Source organism: Dicentrarchus labrax, unplaced genomic scaffold (genome assembly GCF_905237075.1).
Source record: "Dicentrarchus labrax unplaced genomic scaffold, dlabrax2021, whole genome shotgun sequence".
NCBI classification, from domain to species: domain Eukaryota; kingdom Metazoa; phylum Chordata; class Actinopteri; family Moronidae; genus Dicentrarchus; species Dicentrarchus labrax.
The window spans coordinates 32,130,545-32,149,039 of NW_026136721.1; the positions used below are offsets into that span (position 1 = coordinate 32,130,545).

The 18,495-nt window shown below is 39.3% G+C and overlaps 1 protein-coding gene across 1 annotated transcript in view; it reads left to right on the top strand.

Annotated features, from left to right (window-relative positions):
- Nucleotides 1-17,904, top strand: part of LOC127354562 (zinc finger protein GLIS2) — a 28,488-nt gene extending 10,584 nt beyond the window's left edge. Inside the window, exons 2-7 of the mRNA XM_051384534.1 lie at nucleotides 4,199-4,387; nucleotides 5,746-5,939; nucleotides 8,703-8,888; nucleotides 9,349-9,482; nucleotides 10,958-11,076; nucleotides 14,954-17,904. Coding sequence (XP_051240494.1) covers nucleotides 4,222-4,387; nucleotides 5,746-5,939; nucleotides 8,703-8,888; nucleotides 9,349-9,482; nucleotides 10,958-11,076; nucleotides 14,954-15,627 — 1,473 coding nt within the window. The 5' untranslated portion in view covers nucleotides 4,199-4,221 and the 3' untranslated portion in view covers nucleotides 15,628-17,904. The remainder of the gene's footprint in view (nucleotides 1-4,198; nucleotides 4,388-5,745; nucleotides 5,940-8,702; nucleotides 8,889-9,348; nucleotides 9,483-10,957; nucleotides 11,077-14,953) is intronic.
- Nucleotides 17,905-18,495: the final 591 nt, after the last annotated feature.

The following is an 18,495-nucleotide window of genomic DNA, read 5'->3' on the forward strand; positions in this document are numbered from 1 at the left end:
CTATAAATGCACATGCACTTGTACTGTGTGTGTGTGTGTGTGTGTGTGTGTGTGTGTGTGTGAGAGAGAGAGAGAGAGAGAGAGAGAGAGAGAGAGAGTATTGCTATCTTTGTGAGGACACTTTCAGTTCTAAATGATTGTAATGAGGACATATTAGCTGGTCCCCACTACTTCAAAGGACTGTTTGAAGGTTAAGACTTGTTTAGAAGGGTCAGGATAAGGGTTTATGGTTAGGCAATTAGTAGACGGTGAAGGTTAGGTGCTAGGGGAATGCATTATGTCAATGAGGGTCCTCACAAGTATAGAAAAACAAACGTCTGTGTGTTGTTGCGTGAAAAAGGGTTACTCCTTACATGTGTTTAGAATATACACTATATGTGACTGTGTGTGCATGCATGTGTGCACAAGTACATATGTTTATGTGCAAGTGTGTGAATAGTAAAAGTATGTGTTTTGCTAGGCAGTAGGGGATCCATAAGAGGGTCCGGGCATGCTGCCCAAACGCAGGTCATTGAGGGAAAAGAGGGGGAGGAGCTGCTGGAGGTGGGTGGGGGGCTCACGTGTGGTTATGAGTTTTGCGCATGCCTGCTGGTGTGACTTCAGTCTGCATGCGTGCCTCGATGCATATGGTCCTGTATGTGCGTGCCGTCACAATACCTCCAAATAACAGCGCGTGTGTGTGAGAGAAGTCAACGAGGTTGCTGTGGAATGTGAAACCAGTGTGGTGAGGTAGCTGGCAGGCCGGCAGAAGGACCTAAACACTGACTTCATTGTGGTTTAGCCTCTGCCTCATATTATGTCGGGGGATCCTGTCGGTGATTGTGGAAGAATCTGTGGTGACAGCAAGTTTAGAAGTTAAAGAGGTGTACGTGCAGCTGGAAAGTTGCCAGTTTGAATCCCAGACTGTGTTTGGAAATTCAGCCAGTGAAAGTAAATTAAGAATGCTCTTACTGCCAGCTATCATTAAAGAGCCATATAGTGAGACAGACACCCAATAGAGGTTTTACAGTTGTGTCACAAATCGACTTGCAACCCACGTCTGGCGCCATTTAGGAGTTCCATTGGAGGCAAATACTGGCTAAATATATAACAACTGGATAGAAAAACAAATATCTGAAAACATTTTTTCTGCCGTGGGTGTAAAGTTTCAAGTCAGAGTGAAAACTCAGCAAGGTAGATTTGTTTCCATATTTAAAGCATCAACAGAGAACTTGTTGGCCCCTGTGGACAAAAGTGACCTCTCACAAACATAAGTAATGTTGCTAAGATAACATACTGTACATTCTGTTGTCTGTAAATTGGTGTTTGGTAAACAACATGGATATAAATTGTTAATTTGTAGCTCATATAACTTTTATAATCTGCAATATATTTCCATGATTTATTGTTTGTGTTATTTACTGTGTAAAAAATAACCTCGTAAAGAGTGGGTTGTTTGGTGGACAAACTATGTAATTGCAACTCTGCTTTCTAAATGGCTGTACTTAATTTATAAGTCAACTGACTTCATAAGCTAGAATTATACATGACAATTTATAATGATTTATAAATGTTAATATCAGCCCTGCCGGTGTATCGGTCAGCTCTCGTCTCTACTAACGGCAACTTCTGCTAGGTATATTCAGAGTAATCGGATTTACTAAATGATGGCGAGTGACGGTAAACTGAGCAGACCTGAGACCTGCAGAGATGCTCTTAAAACAAAAAGCCAGGCAGCTCTGAGGTGTGGATGTTGTGTAACAGTGAGAGCGAGAAGCAGAATATCACTGCAAACCAAAGTGTGAGTTGTGTCAACTTCTTTCACAGCAGCTGTCCGGCATTTCTTCACAGGTTTGATCCACTTCGCTGCAGAGTTTTCCCCCTTTGGTTTCGGCTTGTGAGATTTTTTTTCTCCCCCTTTGAAGCAGATATCTGGGTCTTGAGTCATTCGGTCTAACAAGAACTCATGAGTTGAGTCATGGACCAGGGTAGCTTTTTGTCTCATGCTTCACTCAGAGTATCATACCACCACGGGTGGAAAAATACTGCAAAATCTTGTTAAGCCCCTCAGTGAAGCTGACCACAGAAATGTAGAGGATCGCAATAACAAACCCACATCATAATGCTTCTCAGAGCTTTTTCCCTCAGGAACTGAGCAACAACCGAAATTCACAACACAGGATTGGACCCTGCTATCTTTCTCACATTGACTGAATGGTTGTAGAACTGGACAACAGCTAAATCTAGGTTATTGTAATTTCTGGGGTCAGAAGTAAAGCAGGTCTATAATTGGAAAAAACTTTTAATACTGAATACTGACATATATATTGAATATATATTTATATATATATATATATATAAATGCAAAATCCTCACCCCTATTGGTTTATTATTTGACCATCTCAGACATCATGATGGTGTTTTTCATTTTGACTTGTCATAATAGCACAGGTGTTGCTAACATCAACAGTAGCTCTGTTCTATTCCAGTGTGCCAGTAAGCAGTTACAGTGAGCACAGTGAACCAGTATACACAATCGCAGAACCCTGAAATGGAAACATCATTGATTTTATCATTTACATTTGTCCTACTGTGATAAGTTAAAATATCTTGTAGAGCCTGTAGAGATGATCGTTTTTGGCCCTGAAAAAGCTAACTGCCACATCTGTCTCATGTAGGTTACTGATGTGTCATTTCTTTAGATTTAAAAGTCTTAGTGACTGCAAACATTACATTGCATTTTAAATTAATTAAAGTATTATTATTTAAGTTTACCACACTAATTAATGTAAAACAATATGTTTTAACTGGAATACTATATTATTTAGGACCATTGCAGAGTTAATTTGTATTATTATTACTCCACTATTTATTTCAATATCAATATCATTGCATTGTTATTGTGTAACATTGAAGGTCATGCCTCCATTCCTCAGGGTCATTTTAGTGGTGATGGTTGTGTGTAAAAGTAAAGGGTTAAGAAAGTAAAATTTGCATGAATGTAAACTTATTTGAATGTACTGTACAATCTGTAGAGCCATATCATTTTAAATGTGTTATTCAAAAGAAATGTGAAGCTGCAAACTTTCAGCTGTCGTTAAACACTCACTGTGAATTATTTATGCCGTGTTTACCACAGTAACTACTTTTTTGTCTACAAGCCACAATATTTGTATAATAATTTAATAGGATCACATAGGATCCAACTGTCGTTGGGACTAATGTTACAGGATTTATTTCATAAAAATTAAAAACGCACACAGATTTTTAAAACAGAAAAAAACTAAAATGAAAGTTCGGCTGTCTGTAAAAGCAAAGTAGACACTTTTATAGAGATGATTTAAGTTCATGTGGCTGGTGTGTGTCACAGTCGCACTCCAGATCTAACTGTGCTTTGCACTGACGTCAATGGCGGACTGGTGCAGAGTAATTGTACTACAGCAAAAAAGTATGTAAACTACTACAATCCTGCAGTCTCATTGGCTGTTTTGATTCCCTCTTACTGCTCTCAAGTGGTGTTTTCAGATGTAGCAAACAGCTTTTTTCAGCAAATAAGCTCTCATAAGCCCACTGTCTGTTACCGGCCCAGCACCTAACAACAGACTGACACCAGTTAGTGACTATTAACATAGTGGAGCATTTAGTCGCCTAAAGCGTCGGTATTTGACGACCTGGGAATGAGACTCATCAATCAACTATCTTTCTCCAGAATGGCTGACCCCACTTTTAAGAGTCAGATATTTCCCTCCTCAGCTTTTAGAGACCAAAAGTAGAGCAAAAAGAGAGTTAATAGTGTCCTCAAATGAATTGCTAATGTCGCTGTGTGTCTGGTAGATCTGTGAATTTACCCCACCAGCTTTATAAGTTGACAGATTTAGTATCAGTGTTGTGTTTACAGCTTATACTGCTGCTAAAATGCCAAAAAAATAAAAATAAAAAGTTAATGCTGATTGAAACATGAATCTAAAAACAAAAACACATTTTGCTAACAATCTTACTGCACAAAATTGAAAAAGTAAAATCACTTATACCCTCAAGAACACACTGAAAGCTACATTGGCAGGCAAATCAACATGGCTGAAGACATTTGGTGCAAACATCCAAAGATAGCGTTCATAACAAGGACAGTTAAATTTCTGATACACTGAACATTCAATCGAGGATAGATATTGAGAGTTGTTAATGACGGATTGACTGCATGATGGTGCTCTCTCTTCAGGTGGGCAGGAGCAACCAGCAACCATGCTGTCATTGGACGAGCCGCTGGACTTGAAGCTTCCCTCAGGACGGACAGACTGTCCAGTGAGATTAGGAAAGAGGGCGTATCCCTCCTCCATCTGCGCCCCTCTCAGCGCCACACGACCACGTCTGCTATGCACAACGTTTCCTTCTCCACCCTCCTCCCCAGGTAAGAGTTAACCATGAAAACTGCAGCACAGCATACGGTATTCTTCACAACAGACCTATCGACAAAGCCCCCATCCTTTCTCCCCTCTCTCTAATACACACATGACATGCCTTTGCTGCCATGTAGCCGTGATTAAGATTAAGATGTGATAATGTAATTGTATAATAAGTAGATTCTGTGTTCTCACTTTCCCAGTAACTTAATATTGGAAATCCAGTGAATGGTAGCTCTCTTCTATCCTCCAATAGACATACATTGTCCCCAGATTTGTCAGTGCAGCTCATAACAAGGAGAGCGTGATACTGACACGAAGTGACCCAAAAGATAACTACAACATCGCCTCTGCTCTGTGACAGTGTGAATGGACTGTATGACCTTACAGACCAAGTGTGGAATAATGTGCAGAATGTCTAAAGTGTGGTTGTGACTCTTATTGTCTATGTGATTTTTTTATTTTACAATGCCCTTCTTGGGCTTCAATGTTCACATGGGTCTTTGCTTCCTTAAAGCAAGATGGGCTGTACTAGAAAACTGTGCACTTAAAACAATATGAATCAGTATTTTCCCTCATAGTGACTAACCACGTTTTTTAAGCCAACTCTACAGTCCTAGTTTTTTTTCCCCCTCTTAATTGTTTAATATTGTTTCCCTCCACAGACAGCTGTTTTAAGCAAAAATAAAAGACTTTGATAAACCCTCACATCCCTGGCCCGCTCACTCTCCAGCAACACATTGCCGGCTGACATTTTGTACACCTAGAAGTTAAAGACCGACATCTTCTTAAGTGTTTATTAGCAACGAGGGGAAATTAGTCGGGTGGTCAATAACACAATTTACCCATAACAGTTTATAGAGTGCTAAAGACTGACTCTGACCTCGCCATTGTTGCATTAGTATCTGTAACTGGATGTGTAATTTCTTTCATCTGTCTTTCTGTAAAGAGAAACATATTTCAAACCTTTGTGATTATAGCAAGGTTAAACCACGATTAGTTTGTTAGCATACAAAAAAACTACAGCTCCAGTGAAGATTTATCAGCACGGCCTACTTTGTAACCTTTTAGCTGTCATCTCTGCTGTCTCACAGTGAGATCTAGAATCACCATTTTGAATTGATTGAAGATTTTATCACATTTCTCTCACGATTGTCTGACAATCAGCCCAAAATGGCACAGTGTAAAGGGGCCTTTACTGTTTCCCTGCTTCAACAAGAGGCAAAGGAGGTGGTGGTGGTTATAACAGCAAAGGCACCATATTTCCTTTACCTTGCTACGGTAAATTTAACATTGCCTTGATATAGAAAGGTTTTACTTCAGTGTATCAAACGTAACGTCCTCCCATTTCAACTCTGATCTCCAGATTCCCAGTCTTCCTCTCAAGAACGACTCAGGTCCTGCTTCAGTCCTCCAGCCATGGACCTCAGCCTGTCACCCTCCTCCCGCCATGCCTCCTCCCTCTCCCCATCTCCTTCCTCCCCCTCGTCCCTCTCCCCTTCCTCACCCCTGGAGTCCCCTCACAGCAGCCGCAGCCCTCAGCCACATCTCTTCTCACGGGTGAGTCCAGGTGTCCGCGCAGTAACAATCAAATGACAGTGGTGTGTCATTTTAAAGTGGATTTTTAGATTTGATTTCAAAAGTTGACTTCCCATTTCACGGCGTGGCTCCATGACAGACGATGACTTCAGCCCATGATCCTTTTTATCAGATATGGATATGGTCAGGTTGGCAGGTGCAAAGTACATTAAACACTTTGATGGAAAGACAAATAGAAAAGTAATTCTCACAAAAAGTCTAATGAATACAGCCAGAGAAGACGCTTTCCAAGTGTCAATATCCAGTTATGGAAATCTATAAAAATCATATCAATCAGACGCCATATAAGAATGGTGATTGATACCACTCTCATGTTTATGGTGTCAATGTGATGCCACAGCCAACAGCCAGTCAACTTAGCCTAGCTTAGCATAAATACTGGATACAGGGGGAAACAGCTAGCCTGCTCTGTCCAAATGTATCAAAACCTGCCTACCAGCATCTCTAAAGCTCACTTTTTAATGTTATATAAGCTAACAGGTACCAACTATGAAATTGCTTCTGTCCTTTGTCATGTCTCAGCTTTAGGTAGCATACAGTGTTTTTTGGTGTTGTTAAGCCTTCTTGCTGTAAAACAGTAAAGCAGTTAAATTATGGGTTGGATAGTTCAATAATGTGCTAAAACTCACTATAAAGCTTCGTAAAGCTGAGGGCAGCTGCAGATTCAGGTGATAATTCTCGGTAGGTACATCACTACAATCAACCCCTTTGACATTGTCATTCGATGCATTTCATCACAAGAATCAAACTGTTCTGTTTCATAAAGCTACGTTCGAGGAAAGACTGTTTTGTTTAGGTGTGCATCTTCATGTCAGCAGTTAATCCATGATGACAGTCTTCTTCCAGCCAACTACTGATTGTGGCTGAATGCCCTCCACTCTTCTTCAACAGGACTGAATTGAATTGGGATCCTGGGAGTGAATCTAATTTGTTGGTGCAATGTCTGCACACAGCACACAGCCATCCACTGACTCTGTCTAAATCAAATTCTAGCCATGCTTGAATGGTAAAACATGAAACACACAGCTTCTTTGTTAGAGCATCAAATCTCCCATCTCGGCTCAGATTTATCTTTTAGCTCAGAAAATACCGATTTTAAATTGTCTAACTCATTAAGGGTGGACTGTAAAAAGCACTCATTATTTCTCCTAGACATGCTTCAAAGATGTCTTTGAAACAGTTTGCAGCACATTTTTGTCCACAATCAGTCACATGTGTGAAGTTTCTTCCAATTTTAAACATGCAGAACCATCTTTAGAAACACCTTTATTTCATCAGTCAGTTCTATTTTTTATTCTTAAGAATAAAATGTATTTAGCCAAGCAGTATAGCACTTAAACAACAATGTTAAACAGATTGTAAATCTCTAGCAACAGTAATATTCATCAGAGTAAACAAGACGAACAGCACCAACAATAGAATTTTACCTTCTCCTATTACCATTTATGAATCATTCTTCTTTTCAGTAAGGTCAAAGGTGAGGAATCCCAGGGCTCAATACCAGGCCAGGTTCTTTTCTCATTGTTAAGACAAGAACTTTATTAATCTTGAGGGACATATTTTTGTGCCAGAGATCTCTCAATAATTACAGTAACACTAGAATAACAAATATAAACTTTTTAAAGAGTAAATGCTGACACCAGTTCCTAAAAGAATAAACATATAATCAAATAAGTTCAAACTTAAATAAACTAGAATAGAAAAGTAATGTTGGCAATGATATTAAAAGGTAATATTGCACATTCTAATGAAATTACTGTTCTCAGTGTCTGATGTGTCAGCTTTCTCTCCGACAGAAGGGGGAGGAGTTACACAATTTGATGGCCACTGGTAGAAAAGGCCTGTGATGTCCGCCATGTTCAACCGCCATGTTTCTACCGTAGCACAGAACGGACAAAGCAAACACCGGCTCTAGAAAGGGCTGCTCGCGATTTTGTACACATTTGGGCCACCGTAGTTTCTCTTATGTACTTGAAAAGAGTGAGTAAAGATGCAATCTGCAGCTACACCACCACTAATTCCTACACAGTTAAAATGTGTTCTCTGCCAGTGCTGGATGTGCTACAGTTTGTTTTTAAAAAAAAAAAAAAAAAAAAAATCATTGAACTAAACAGTTTTTTTCTCTCATCTAGTATTGAATAAGTAGCTAGTGTCATGGCATTATGAAAGCTGTCTGACCTTTGAGACAAAGGAAAATATAACAATCCTGTGTCTCTCTTTTACTCTTTTTACAGAACCTTTTACACAGTCAAAAGTCAAGTATTCACTAAAACTAAAATCGTTAAAAGGTTTAGAGCTAATTTGTTTTAAAAAATGACTGTAATTAGACAGGCGGCAGTAGATAATAGCCACAAGTGATGCAGACACCCTTGACACATTGTGACTGTGTGTCATTCTGTTAACAGAGTGTGGCAGAGACAAGAGATCCATTTCATGTCTGTCTCCACTGGTGAAGTAATGGCAGTGCTGAGAGATATGCTTCATGGTATTTGCAGGGTGCACTGGACAAATATATTCCCCCAAATATTTGATTACCAATATTAACATATTTTTGTTCAGCTTAATGCAGATGTATCACTCATGTGTCTGTGTTCATGCTGCATTCATGCAGTACCAGTGGAACCGGAAGAAAGGGAAAACCTACGTTATTCCGTATTGGGACACAGTATTCTTAGAATTCTTTTGTTGTTTGTTGACTTATCTCTCCATCTTCCTCTCTCTCAGGAACCAGTTCGTCACCGAGGTGTGGAGGGCGGAGGTTCACCACAGGGTTATCCGTTTTATCTGCCGATTGGAAGCCCACCGAGGCCGTACAGCTTTCCCTCCTCCATATTCATTGGTCAGAACAGAGAGAAGCAACTTTCACCAGAGCCCTCGTTGGATGGTCAGCTGGCCTGCCGTTGGATGAAGGTAAATATAATTGTGAATACAAATCCGATGCACTGAGTGTCTACTGTAAGAATACCACAGTGGGCTGGGTAAAAGACTGCAACTATTACTCTGACCACTAGGTGATGCTGAAAACAAACTCTGAAAACAAGGACTTTATTTAAAGTTAATTAAGATAGTATAAACTAGTTTGAATGTTTTAATAGATTCAGGAAAAAAAAGTATACTGAAACATAATTTTCTAATAATAAAACCTTTAATGATATTACATTTACATTCACAAAAAGTCATTATGGATTGGGAACTTTTAATTTAAAAAAAGGCATAAAATCTGGATGTCAAAACATGTATGATGTGGGAACTTCTAAAAAAAACAGTCAGAGAAATTATGCAGTATTTTTAATTTTAATTTTATTTTTTTAAGTTTACCAACTGAATTTACACTCAATGAATAATCTCTCTCTCCTTCTCTACCCTCCAGTGCCACCTGCTGTTCGACTCGCTGCAGGACTTGGTGGATCACATCAACGACTTCCACGTCAAGCCTGAAAAGGATTCTGGGTACTGCTGTCAGTGGGAGGGCTGTGCTCGTAATGGGAGAGGGTTCAATGCAAGGTATGTTCACAGTGTTATTCACTGACATTTCAACAAACATGGGTTTATGTTGTCAGCCTGGCCGGTATTGGGACAAATCATGACCGCAGGTCCGCCCTTTAAAATCTGATTTGCAGTAAGCGCAGATAAAACTTGAATATCAGCAGATGAATGTAAAAACATCCTTCTAGTGTCAAACTCTGCACATACATCATTCTGCACGGTGAAGCTCAAACATCACACTGTAGGAACATGAAGAAAGTGGAGGCTGACTTTAACAAACCAATTCAGGCTGGCTTTACACGACAATGCTCCTGGGTGAAACCGACAAAATATTTTATCAGATGTGCCTTTCGTTTAGACGGCGACGGTGTTTTCAGGGCTTAAAAAGGCAAAAAAATTAACCCACCCTCCAGAGTGGAAATCTTAAAAACACTCCACCGTTGAGTTTCCGTCTAAAGGGTTAACAACGCAAAAGTGTGCTCTGATCTACTCACGCTGGCTCTCGTCGCGTATGCGTTGACGTCACCTAGCCACCTGGCATGCATACTACATCAAAGTTCACAGACTTTTGCGTCACCGTGTGCACGCAGATTTCCCCCCAAAGATGCTCATCTAAACGCGGAATAAAAAGTGGGAACGCAACGCCACTTTTGCGGTTTGTGTTCAGATCGTTGTCGTCTAAAGCCAGCCTCAACGTTTGCAATGCAAATCTCCTGTTTGGACTGTGTGAAAAACTCTTTACTACTGTGTACATCTGTCTTATATGTAGTGATTGGCCTGTGTTGCCTTTGAACAAGTTAAATGTTATTAGCAAGTGGTTGTGTAACAATATTGGGTAAAAAAAAAAACATAATGTCAAAAACATGCCACAAACAAGGGAAATGACTCCTGTGTTAACATAAATAATAGATTTTATTTACATAGCACCTACCAAAGTTAATAAATACACATATAAAATCATACTGTCACACAACATGAGAAAAGTAAACAGTTAATAAAATGTTTTATCAGTTCATACACACAGACAGTTATCCAAACTAAAGTTAAAGTTAGAAAAATGATGAAAAACACAAAGGCATTTAATTTAAATTGATAGATATGTCATTAAAAATATACAGAATTGTACAATTGTCATTTCTTTGTTTTGTTAATGCTGTACTGCCATACCAGCAAGACCCACACCTGAGAGTTTAACAGGTATCAGGTTTGTTTTCAGTTCTATTGTATTTCATTATCACACATTCATGTCATTTTATCCCATGTAAATGATCCCAAGTAGTTAAAAGCAACATTTAACTGCAGTAGTTACCTGGTTCACATAGTATTACCTTGGCAGTAAAGAAAAAAGAGTGTGAATGAGTCTAGTGCTTTGAGTTAGGCAGGTTATTAGACTGGATTGTGACAGTTTACACGTCACAGTCACAGCCACATCTTTAAAAAAGCATTCATAAATAAACAGCACACTTTCTTATTATGCTTTTATGTTTTTATAGGTATAAAATGCTGATTCATATCCGCACACACACCAATGAGAAGCCACACCATTGCCCCACCTGTAACAAGAGCTTCTCCCGTCTGGAGAACCTGAAGATACACACCCGTTCACACACAGGTGAGTTCACAATGACAAATATCAACAGTGATTCATACTACTAAGTACTACTAATTGTCCGTGCATCCAAAGCCTGATATATCTTATTCCTCTCTGCTGGAGATGTCCAGTGTTGTCCATAAACTATTTAAAAACGCATCAACGAGACACACTTTTGAACTGGATGACATGTTTTCTTTATTATATACATGAGCTGTGTATTTCTTTTCCCAAATTAACATCTTCCAGCTTTAAATACTACCTAGCCAACCAAATGCCTGAAAGTAGTCCCCAACAAATACATTATTTAGTCTTGTTTGAGTAACGTTTGCTAAAAGCTTTAAAAACCGGTTGTTTTAGAAAATGACTGAGCCTCTTTCTGAAAGATTTACCTTCTTCATGAGGAACAAACCGCCTTGGGACTGACAGCCAAAGGCATGGAAGGGAAGTCAGAAAGTGTTAAGAAATGGACTAAACCCTTGTTGGCTTTTGGTTCATTTCATGCGATTTGTTGACAATAACAAATATCGTCTTATCCTTTAAAAGACTCGAAACTATTGCACACAAGGGTTTATGTTTGTTTCCGAAGTGCAGGGGACGTGGAGGGGATGTAAGGATGGGGTGAAGTTGCGTGCAGGGGTCCAAAGTAAGAAATTAAAGCATCTGTATTTTACTGACTTACACATTCCAATTCATTTCCGCATTGTGGTCTCCGTGGTTCTTTTACCCTCAGTCAGAAGAGTTAGAAATGCAGTGCTAATTCATGTTCTGTTAATGTTTTAATATTTCAAAGAGTTAAAACATTTCAAAAGATGATATATTTTCAGCTTCAATCTCTCAACTCCTTTTTTACAAAAGCTTAAATTAAAGACCAGGAAATATGGTTTTAGCAGCAACCGACTCTTAAGTTTATATAAAGAAACTATAGTTGGTTTTACAGGCTTAGCTATTTGTGTGCAATTTATATGTCCCTTTAGGACTATGTTATGATACACAATGTCACATTGGTGTAAAAATAAAATATACTATTTCCCCTTTATAAAGTTATGGCGCTTGTGACAGAAAAATAATAAAAAATGGCCAAAATCAAACCAGAAAAGACCAAGATATCCTGACTTTAACCCCTAGTGTTGGTCAAACTCACTGGACCAGGATTTACCTCGTAATAATTGCACATGTACAGTTAGTTATACACTGTTTTTTGCACACCATATTCCTTTATTGCATACTGCATATATATATATATATATATATATTATAGTTTTTATATCCTCTATTATATCCTTATTGTATTTTTACACTTTCTACTATTTACAATACACTTCCCCTGTACTGAACCTGAATTTCTCCCACTGGGGAATCAATTCAATTCAATTCAATTCAATTCAGTTTTATTTGTATAGCGCCAATTCATAACAGAAGTTATCTCAGGACACTTTTCAAATAGAGCAGGTCTAGACCGAACTCCTTATAACATTATTTACAGAGACCCAACAGTACCACCATGAGCAAGCACTTGGCGACGGCGGCAAGAAAAAACTGCCTTTTATCAATAAAGGAACATCTTATCCTACATCTCCTACAATGCAGCTGTTGTCATCAACCCACATTATAACAGAACAAGCTTTATAGCCCTGATGACATCACAATGACATCATATTTTTTTCAGATTTTACAAAACATCCTCCGAAGCCACAGAAAAACGGGATAGAAATGTTTTAGTTGTCCTCCTCCTTACCAGGAAACTGATCTTAGTGTGGAAGGTCTGTGGACTGCTCTCCTCCCGTAACGGTGACTCTGGAATTAAACCTGTGACCTGTTTTTGTGACTGTGATGTGAACGCGGAGGCAGAAAGACTGCAAATAGCAGACTCTTCTGCAGCCTGTGTGCACTTTGTTTTGTGTTTAATTCCCACTGGGGCTGCTAGGCTCAGTTCACTGACACTTCCTTCACTCCTGCTAATCAGTTTATCAATTTGTTACCTTTCCTACTTTTGTTTAAAATTGCGTAGCTGACATGTTGAGCTGAGTTTATGTCAGCTTAAACATCCTGTAGATAAGTCTGTGTGTTCTAGATTGAACCATCTCAACAATTACTTGCCATGGAATTTGGCACAGACATTTGTGACGCCCAGATTACTTATTCTACGGACTTCATCCCCTTACTTTTACTCAGGCACCACCATGAGGTTGACCTGTTTGTTTTTCACTGAACTTCCCCAGCAACTATTGGATAACCTGACTGCGCCCAATGGTTTGTTACACAGAACCAACCGGTAACTGGAAACTGTTTGCAAAAGGACAGGCACTTTCAAAAACATCTTTTCCATTGAGAAGTGTTCAGTGCCGTTCTTTGCTCTTCTTTTAATGAATAAATACAGATTCTAGCAGCATCTACGCTAACCTGCTAGCCTGTAAAGATGGATTGTCACGTGATCTTGCGATCTCTACTAAGTTGGTGAACATGATATTATACCAGCTAAACGAGCTTGAAGGGGCATGTGGAACCACAGAGATGAATCTGTGATTTTTACTGAAACTACGTGAGTCTGGTCTTTCCCCTAAACTGAGAGAAATCAAACAAAACACGAAACAAACCGAGAATGGATTAAACTTGTATCATCATCTGTCTTAACGTGTCCTTTTGTCGCATATTCAGCCTTCATAATGTACTTAAGATATGAATGTATTCTGCCAGTAGGTGGAGGGACAGTGCACTTTGTTCCCAGTCTTGTTTCAATATCTCGAAACAAAACAAGGTAAGACAGAACGCTCACAAACAGCAGAGAGACAGATCAGAGCTTGTTATTTCTTCTTTAAGAAAAAAAGGACAAGATGAAAAACAGGATCTCAGAACTGAGTAATCATTTACGTACATAACAGCAAACATGAATCCTTCACCTGCTGTCATTTGATAGTGGCCCAAGTGCTTTCATTTTGTTATGTTCTGCTCTGCTTACTATCAGTCAGTCTGACACATACATGACTCCTCGCTTTCTTTTCCTAGTATGAGTGTAATCTTTTCAAACCAAGCCACTAGGAAATTACTGGCACCATAAACACTTCAGTGATATGCACCAAATAAGCCATTCATTGTAATTTGAACAGGATCCGTATTGATGCATTTGAAAGTTCCTGGTGAGTCATTTCACACCTATGAATGACCAACATTTACATGGTACACACAGCTTTCATTTCATAAGGTGGGGTTACTTTAGAATGACACAAAAGGTCACGGAATCTGGTGTAACTGGCTTTATTGTTCTCTTTATCAGTTCCTCATTATTAAAATGAGTTATTCTGTTACCTGATATTTCTGTCCGTGTATACCAGGAACTGTCATGATGCAAAGTCTAACCTATTGAGACTTTTAGTCATATCACATTAGCCTTATCTTCAGGTTGATTTCACCATAGCTTAGTGTGCTCCTGCTATACTAGTGGTATACTCTTTCTCAAAGTGTGTGTGTGTTGTTATGTAATGTCACCTGTGGCTCTTGTGTATTAAAGTCTGAGAAAATATCCCCTAATGAAGTCACAGAGTTATCTCAGCTTGGGTACAGAACATTTTGAACAGAAATCCTGCGTTACAAACAGCTTTATCTCTATTATCTTTCACAAGTGTGATACAAAATTGCTGATGTACCACTTTAAAGTCCTTGTAAATGAATGACACAGGAAATACATACTGGGATCCGTAATTTCCTCTCTTTCTGAACTTTTGGTTCAGGTTCACTGTAGTGCAGAATTCTTTTTATCACAACATATAACTGAATGTTGCTTTCCATGGCTCTTCCTCCTGCACTTCTCTGACTTTGTATTTTTACTGTAATCAATTGTCCTAATTTATTCATTCTCCCTCTGATTACTTTTACTCTCTCTCCCTTTTTCCTCCTCTAGGAGAAAAACCCTACATCTGCCCTTATGAAGGCTGCAGCAAACGTTACTCCAACTCTAGCGACCGTTTCAAACACACCCGCACCCACTACGTTGACAAGCCTTACTACTGCAAGATGGCAGGCTGCCTGAAACGCTACACAGATCCCAGCTCGCTACGCAAGCACATCAAGGCCCATGGGCACTTTGTTGCCCAGGAACAAGGTGCTCAGAGCAGGCTGGGGCTTGGTCATCCAGGGCACCAGAGTGCCGCTGAACTGCCTTCTCTAGGCGGGGCCCACATCATCATCCCCGGGGCTGCTGCAGCACTTCTTGGAGGTCTGGGGACCTCTTTGCCTCTCTCTGCTTTCTGCCATGCCAGAGCCCTGGGCCACCACGGGGCACCGCTCTTCTCTGTTGGTGGAGGAGGAGGCAGTGGCATGGGGCCGCTCGGCCTCTCAGACTCTCCTCTGTTACACTTTGGGCTTTCAGCTGTATCCATGTTGGGGCTGGGAGCACTGAGAGGTCTGGGACAAATGGCAGAGAAAGAGACGGAACCTGAAGAGGAAGAGGAGGAAGGAGAGGTGGGGCAAGTGCTGAACCTGTCTGCAGGGGTGGGGCCAAGACAAAGCGACCCTTTGTCCTGGGTGGTTGTCCCCCCGAGGGCACTCCTTCTTAAACCAGCAGTCGTCAGCTAGGATGTGCACACTGCAATGCACAGAACCAGGGAGGGTGTGTTGGTCTTTTTCTGTATCAATGTTTATATGCTTGTATGTCCGGGTGTGTGTATTCAGACATACATGCATGATTATGATGAGTGTGTGTGTGTGTGTCTGTGTGTGTGTGTGTGTGTGTGTGTGTGCATGTGAGGGATCAAAGGTCGCTGTCACCTGCAGAGCCATATAAAACACTTCAGTCATTCCAACCCTGAAACAACTGAAAACGGACTGAAAGACTGAAAAGTACAGAAGTGTTTGTGTTGAGTGTACAAAACCTAAACGACTTTTGGGTGTTGGGTTGCAAAAAGTTTTATCACCATGCGTATTTCAACTCTCAAACTTTAAGGGGTCAATTCACCCAAATTACAAAGAAAAGAAATACTCCTTCCTAGCTGATTTTAGATATCCTTCTTGGACTTACTTAATGCTGAAAACAGCATTAAAACGGACATTTGATTTAACAGTGAAATTCAACTTGTCTTTCCACAACAGTCCCTGTTGTTTGAGATAATCCACAGGCATCACTTTGAACCATTTCTTTATTTGAACTACTTTGCAATAAGATTTTTAAATGTGAGATTTAATTTAAGATTATTGTCACTGTGAGAATGTTTGCAAGCTGACATTAATTTGTTGCTCAAAGCCAGGGCTGGTAGCGTGGTTGTAGTAGAGCCCTGTTGCAATGTTATGAATCTTACAAATCAAATTCTGTATATATGAAAGTGGAGATGTCTTAGAGGTTGATATCTCAAACCTTTGGGACACAAAACCACATCTATCTGCACGGACTGACATGTGATTTCGGTGAAATGACCCTTTAATATTCCTCGACTCACCTATCTCCTCCCATTCAACATTTTACAGCTGACAATCAGCTGAATCAGATTTACTAAACCAGGCCATGAAAAGAGCTGGTACACTAACCACTTTGTAGTTTTTATCTCTGACAATCTCCACTGACTGCTTCCACACACCCGTTTTTTTGCTCATAAATAAATATGGGGACAAGCATGACTATGGGGAGCAATGAGAAATACAGTCCATAAGCAATAATATAATGTACCATTAAATAATATGTATAAGCATTGTAGACTTAATTAAGATCTACTTTTGTTACATACATCTATAGTTTGTGCAATTAAGGGGTTACATTTCAAAACATGATATCAATCATTCAGTCAATCACCAACTCCAATAAAAAGTCATGTAAAAAAAAAAAATGCAGCTGTTTACAAAATATTTATGTTCTCGAGCAAATAATTATGTTTTTGAAACAGATTTTACACAGTTGTCTGGTCACAAAATGGATTTAAAGCGATTTAGAATCAAACCCTTCGATGTCTGACTCACTCACTTGTTATTTAAAGAAGGTTTCTGTGGATTTAATCTGGTACATTAATTGTTGTGTAAAACAAGTGCACCTGACGTTACTCCTTAATTGCTTCATTATCCAGCCCACAGCATTCGAAATAATTAGCCCCCTCGGGGGAAATAATTCAACCCTCCCAAGCCTTAATGCCACGCATCAAATTTATGGTGTAGTTATCTCACTGCGATGTGTGTGACAACAGGTTATAATCCACACAGAGCTATCTGTTTGACCATGTGATTTTTAAAGTCACAAGAAGAAACAAAAAAACAGTGTTGACGCGACTGAATGTAGGTTTGAGATTAACTCCCTTATTTGTATTTTATCTCTTTGCTCTATCAATCATTCCAAGACAATGATCTAGACAGGATCAGCCCTGCTTTTTAGAAAAGACTTTGCATTGACGAGAACAACAGGAACAGGAACAAGGTAGACAAAGGTGTGTATTAGGCAATAATGCGTACACATTTGCTTCAGATGAATGTTAAAACATAAAAAGGTACACAAGAATAAGCCAAACAATGGTTTAAAAAACTGTCTCTCCAGTACTTTTGAAGGGTGAATGTCTGACAATGGCCACATGTGGCCAGTATCTGTGTTGATTTATCTTGTATTCTTGTTTGCACATTGATTTATCCTAATCAGTATTTCAAAGGTGTCCAAGTGCCTTGTGTTTCAACCGAAATATATCACACAGTATATGAAAAATATTTAGACAAGTGTATAAATGTACTTTTCATTACATTTTAGAAAACTGAAATTTAATAACTTGACAACAGATGTGATTTGTACATCAGGGCCACTGCAACCCTTTCCAAGGACGTCACCAGTGTTGATGACTATGACAATGACTCAATGTCAATAAACACAAACAACTGAAAATAAAATCTCTCCTGTTGTTTTAATTTCAGCACACCCCTACACTGTGTATGACAATGAAATATGCCTAAATATTTTTATTTCATTTTAATTGCCTGTAAAACAACTTAATAATGAACTCACATATGTGCAAAGATAAACCCAAAACAAGGAAAACATTACAAAACTGAATTATTATTTTCAAGTTGAAATATTGTTTGCACGGCATATTGCCTTTATTAGATAGGACAGCTCAAGATGGGCAGGAAAGGGGGGCAGGGGGCGACGCCCAGCAAAGAGCCACAGGTCGAATTCGAAGCCTTGGTACATCGCACACCTGCTCTACCAGGTGAGCTAACAGGGACTTTCAGGAACTAAAAAGTAACCAACTGACCGTTTTAAAGCTATTTAAAGGTATACTGTATTTCAGAAGCATTTTTGTTATATTTGTTGAAATTCTCTTTATACCCAAACAATCAACCAGCAATCAATGAATCAAACACTCTGAATTATTCATTTTAATTTGGTAACTGTGGCTGTGTCAGGCCCGTAATAAGCCCTTCCAATCATTTAATTCGAATTCAAATGAAATCTACCTGTCTACCTATCAATCTGCCTAC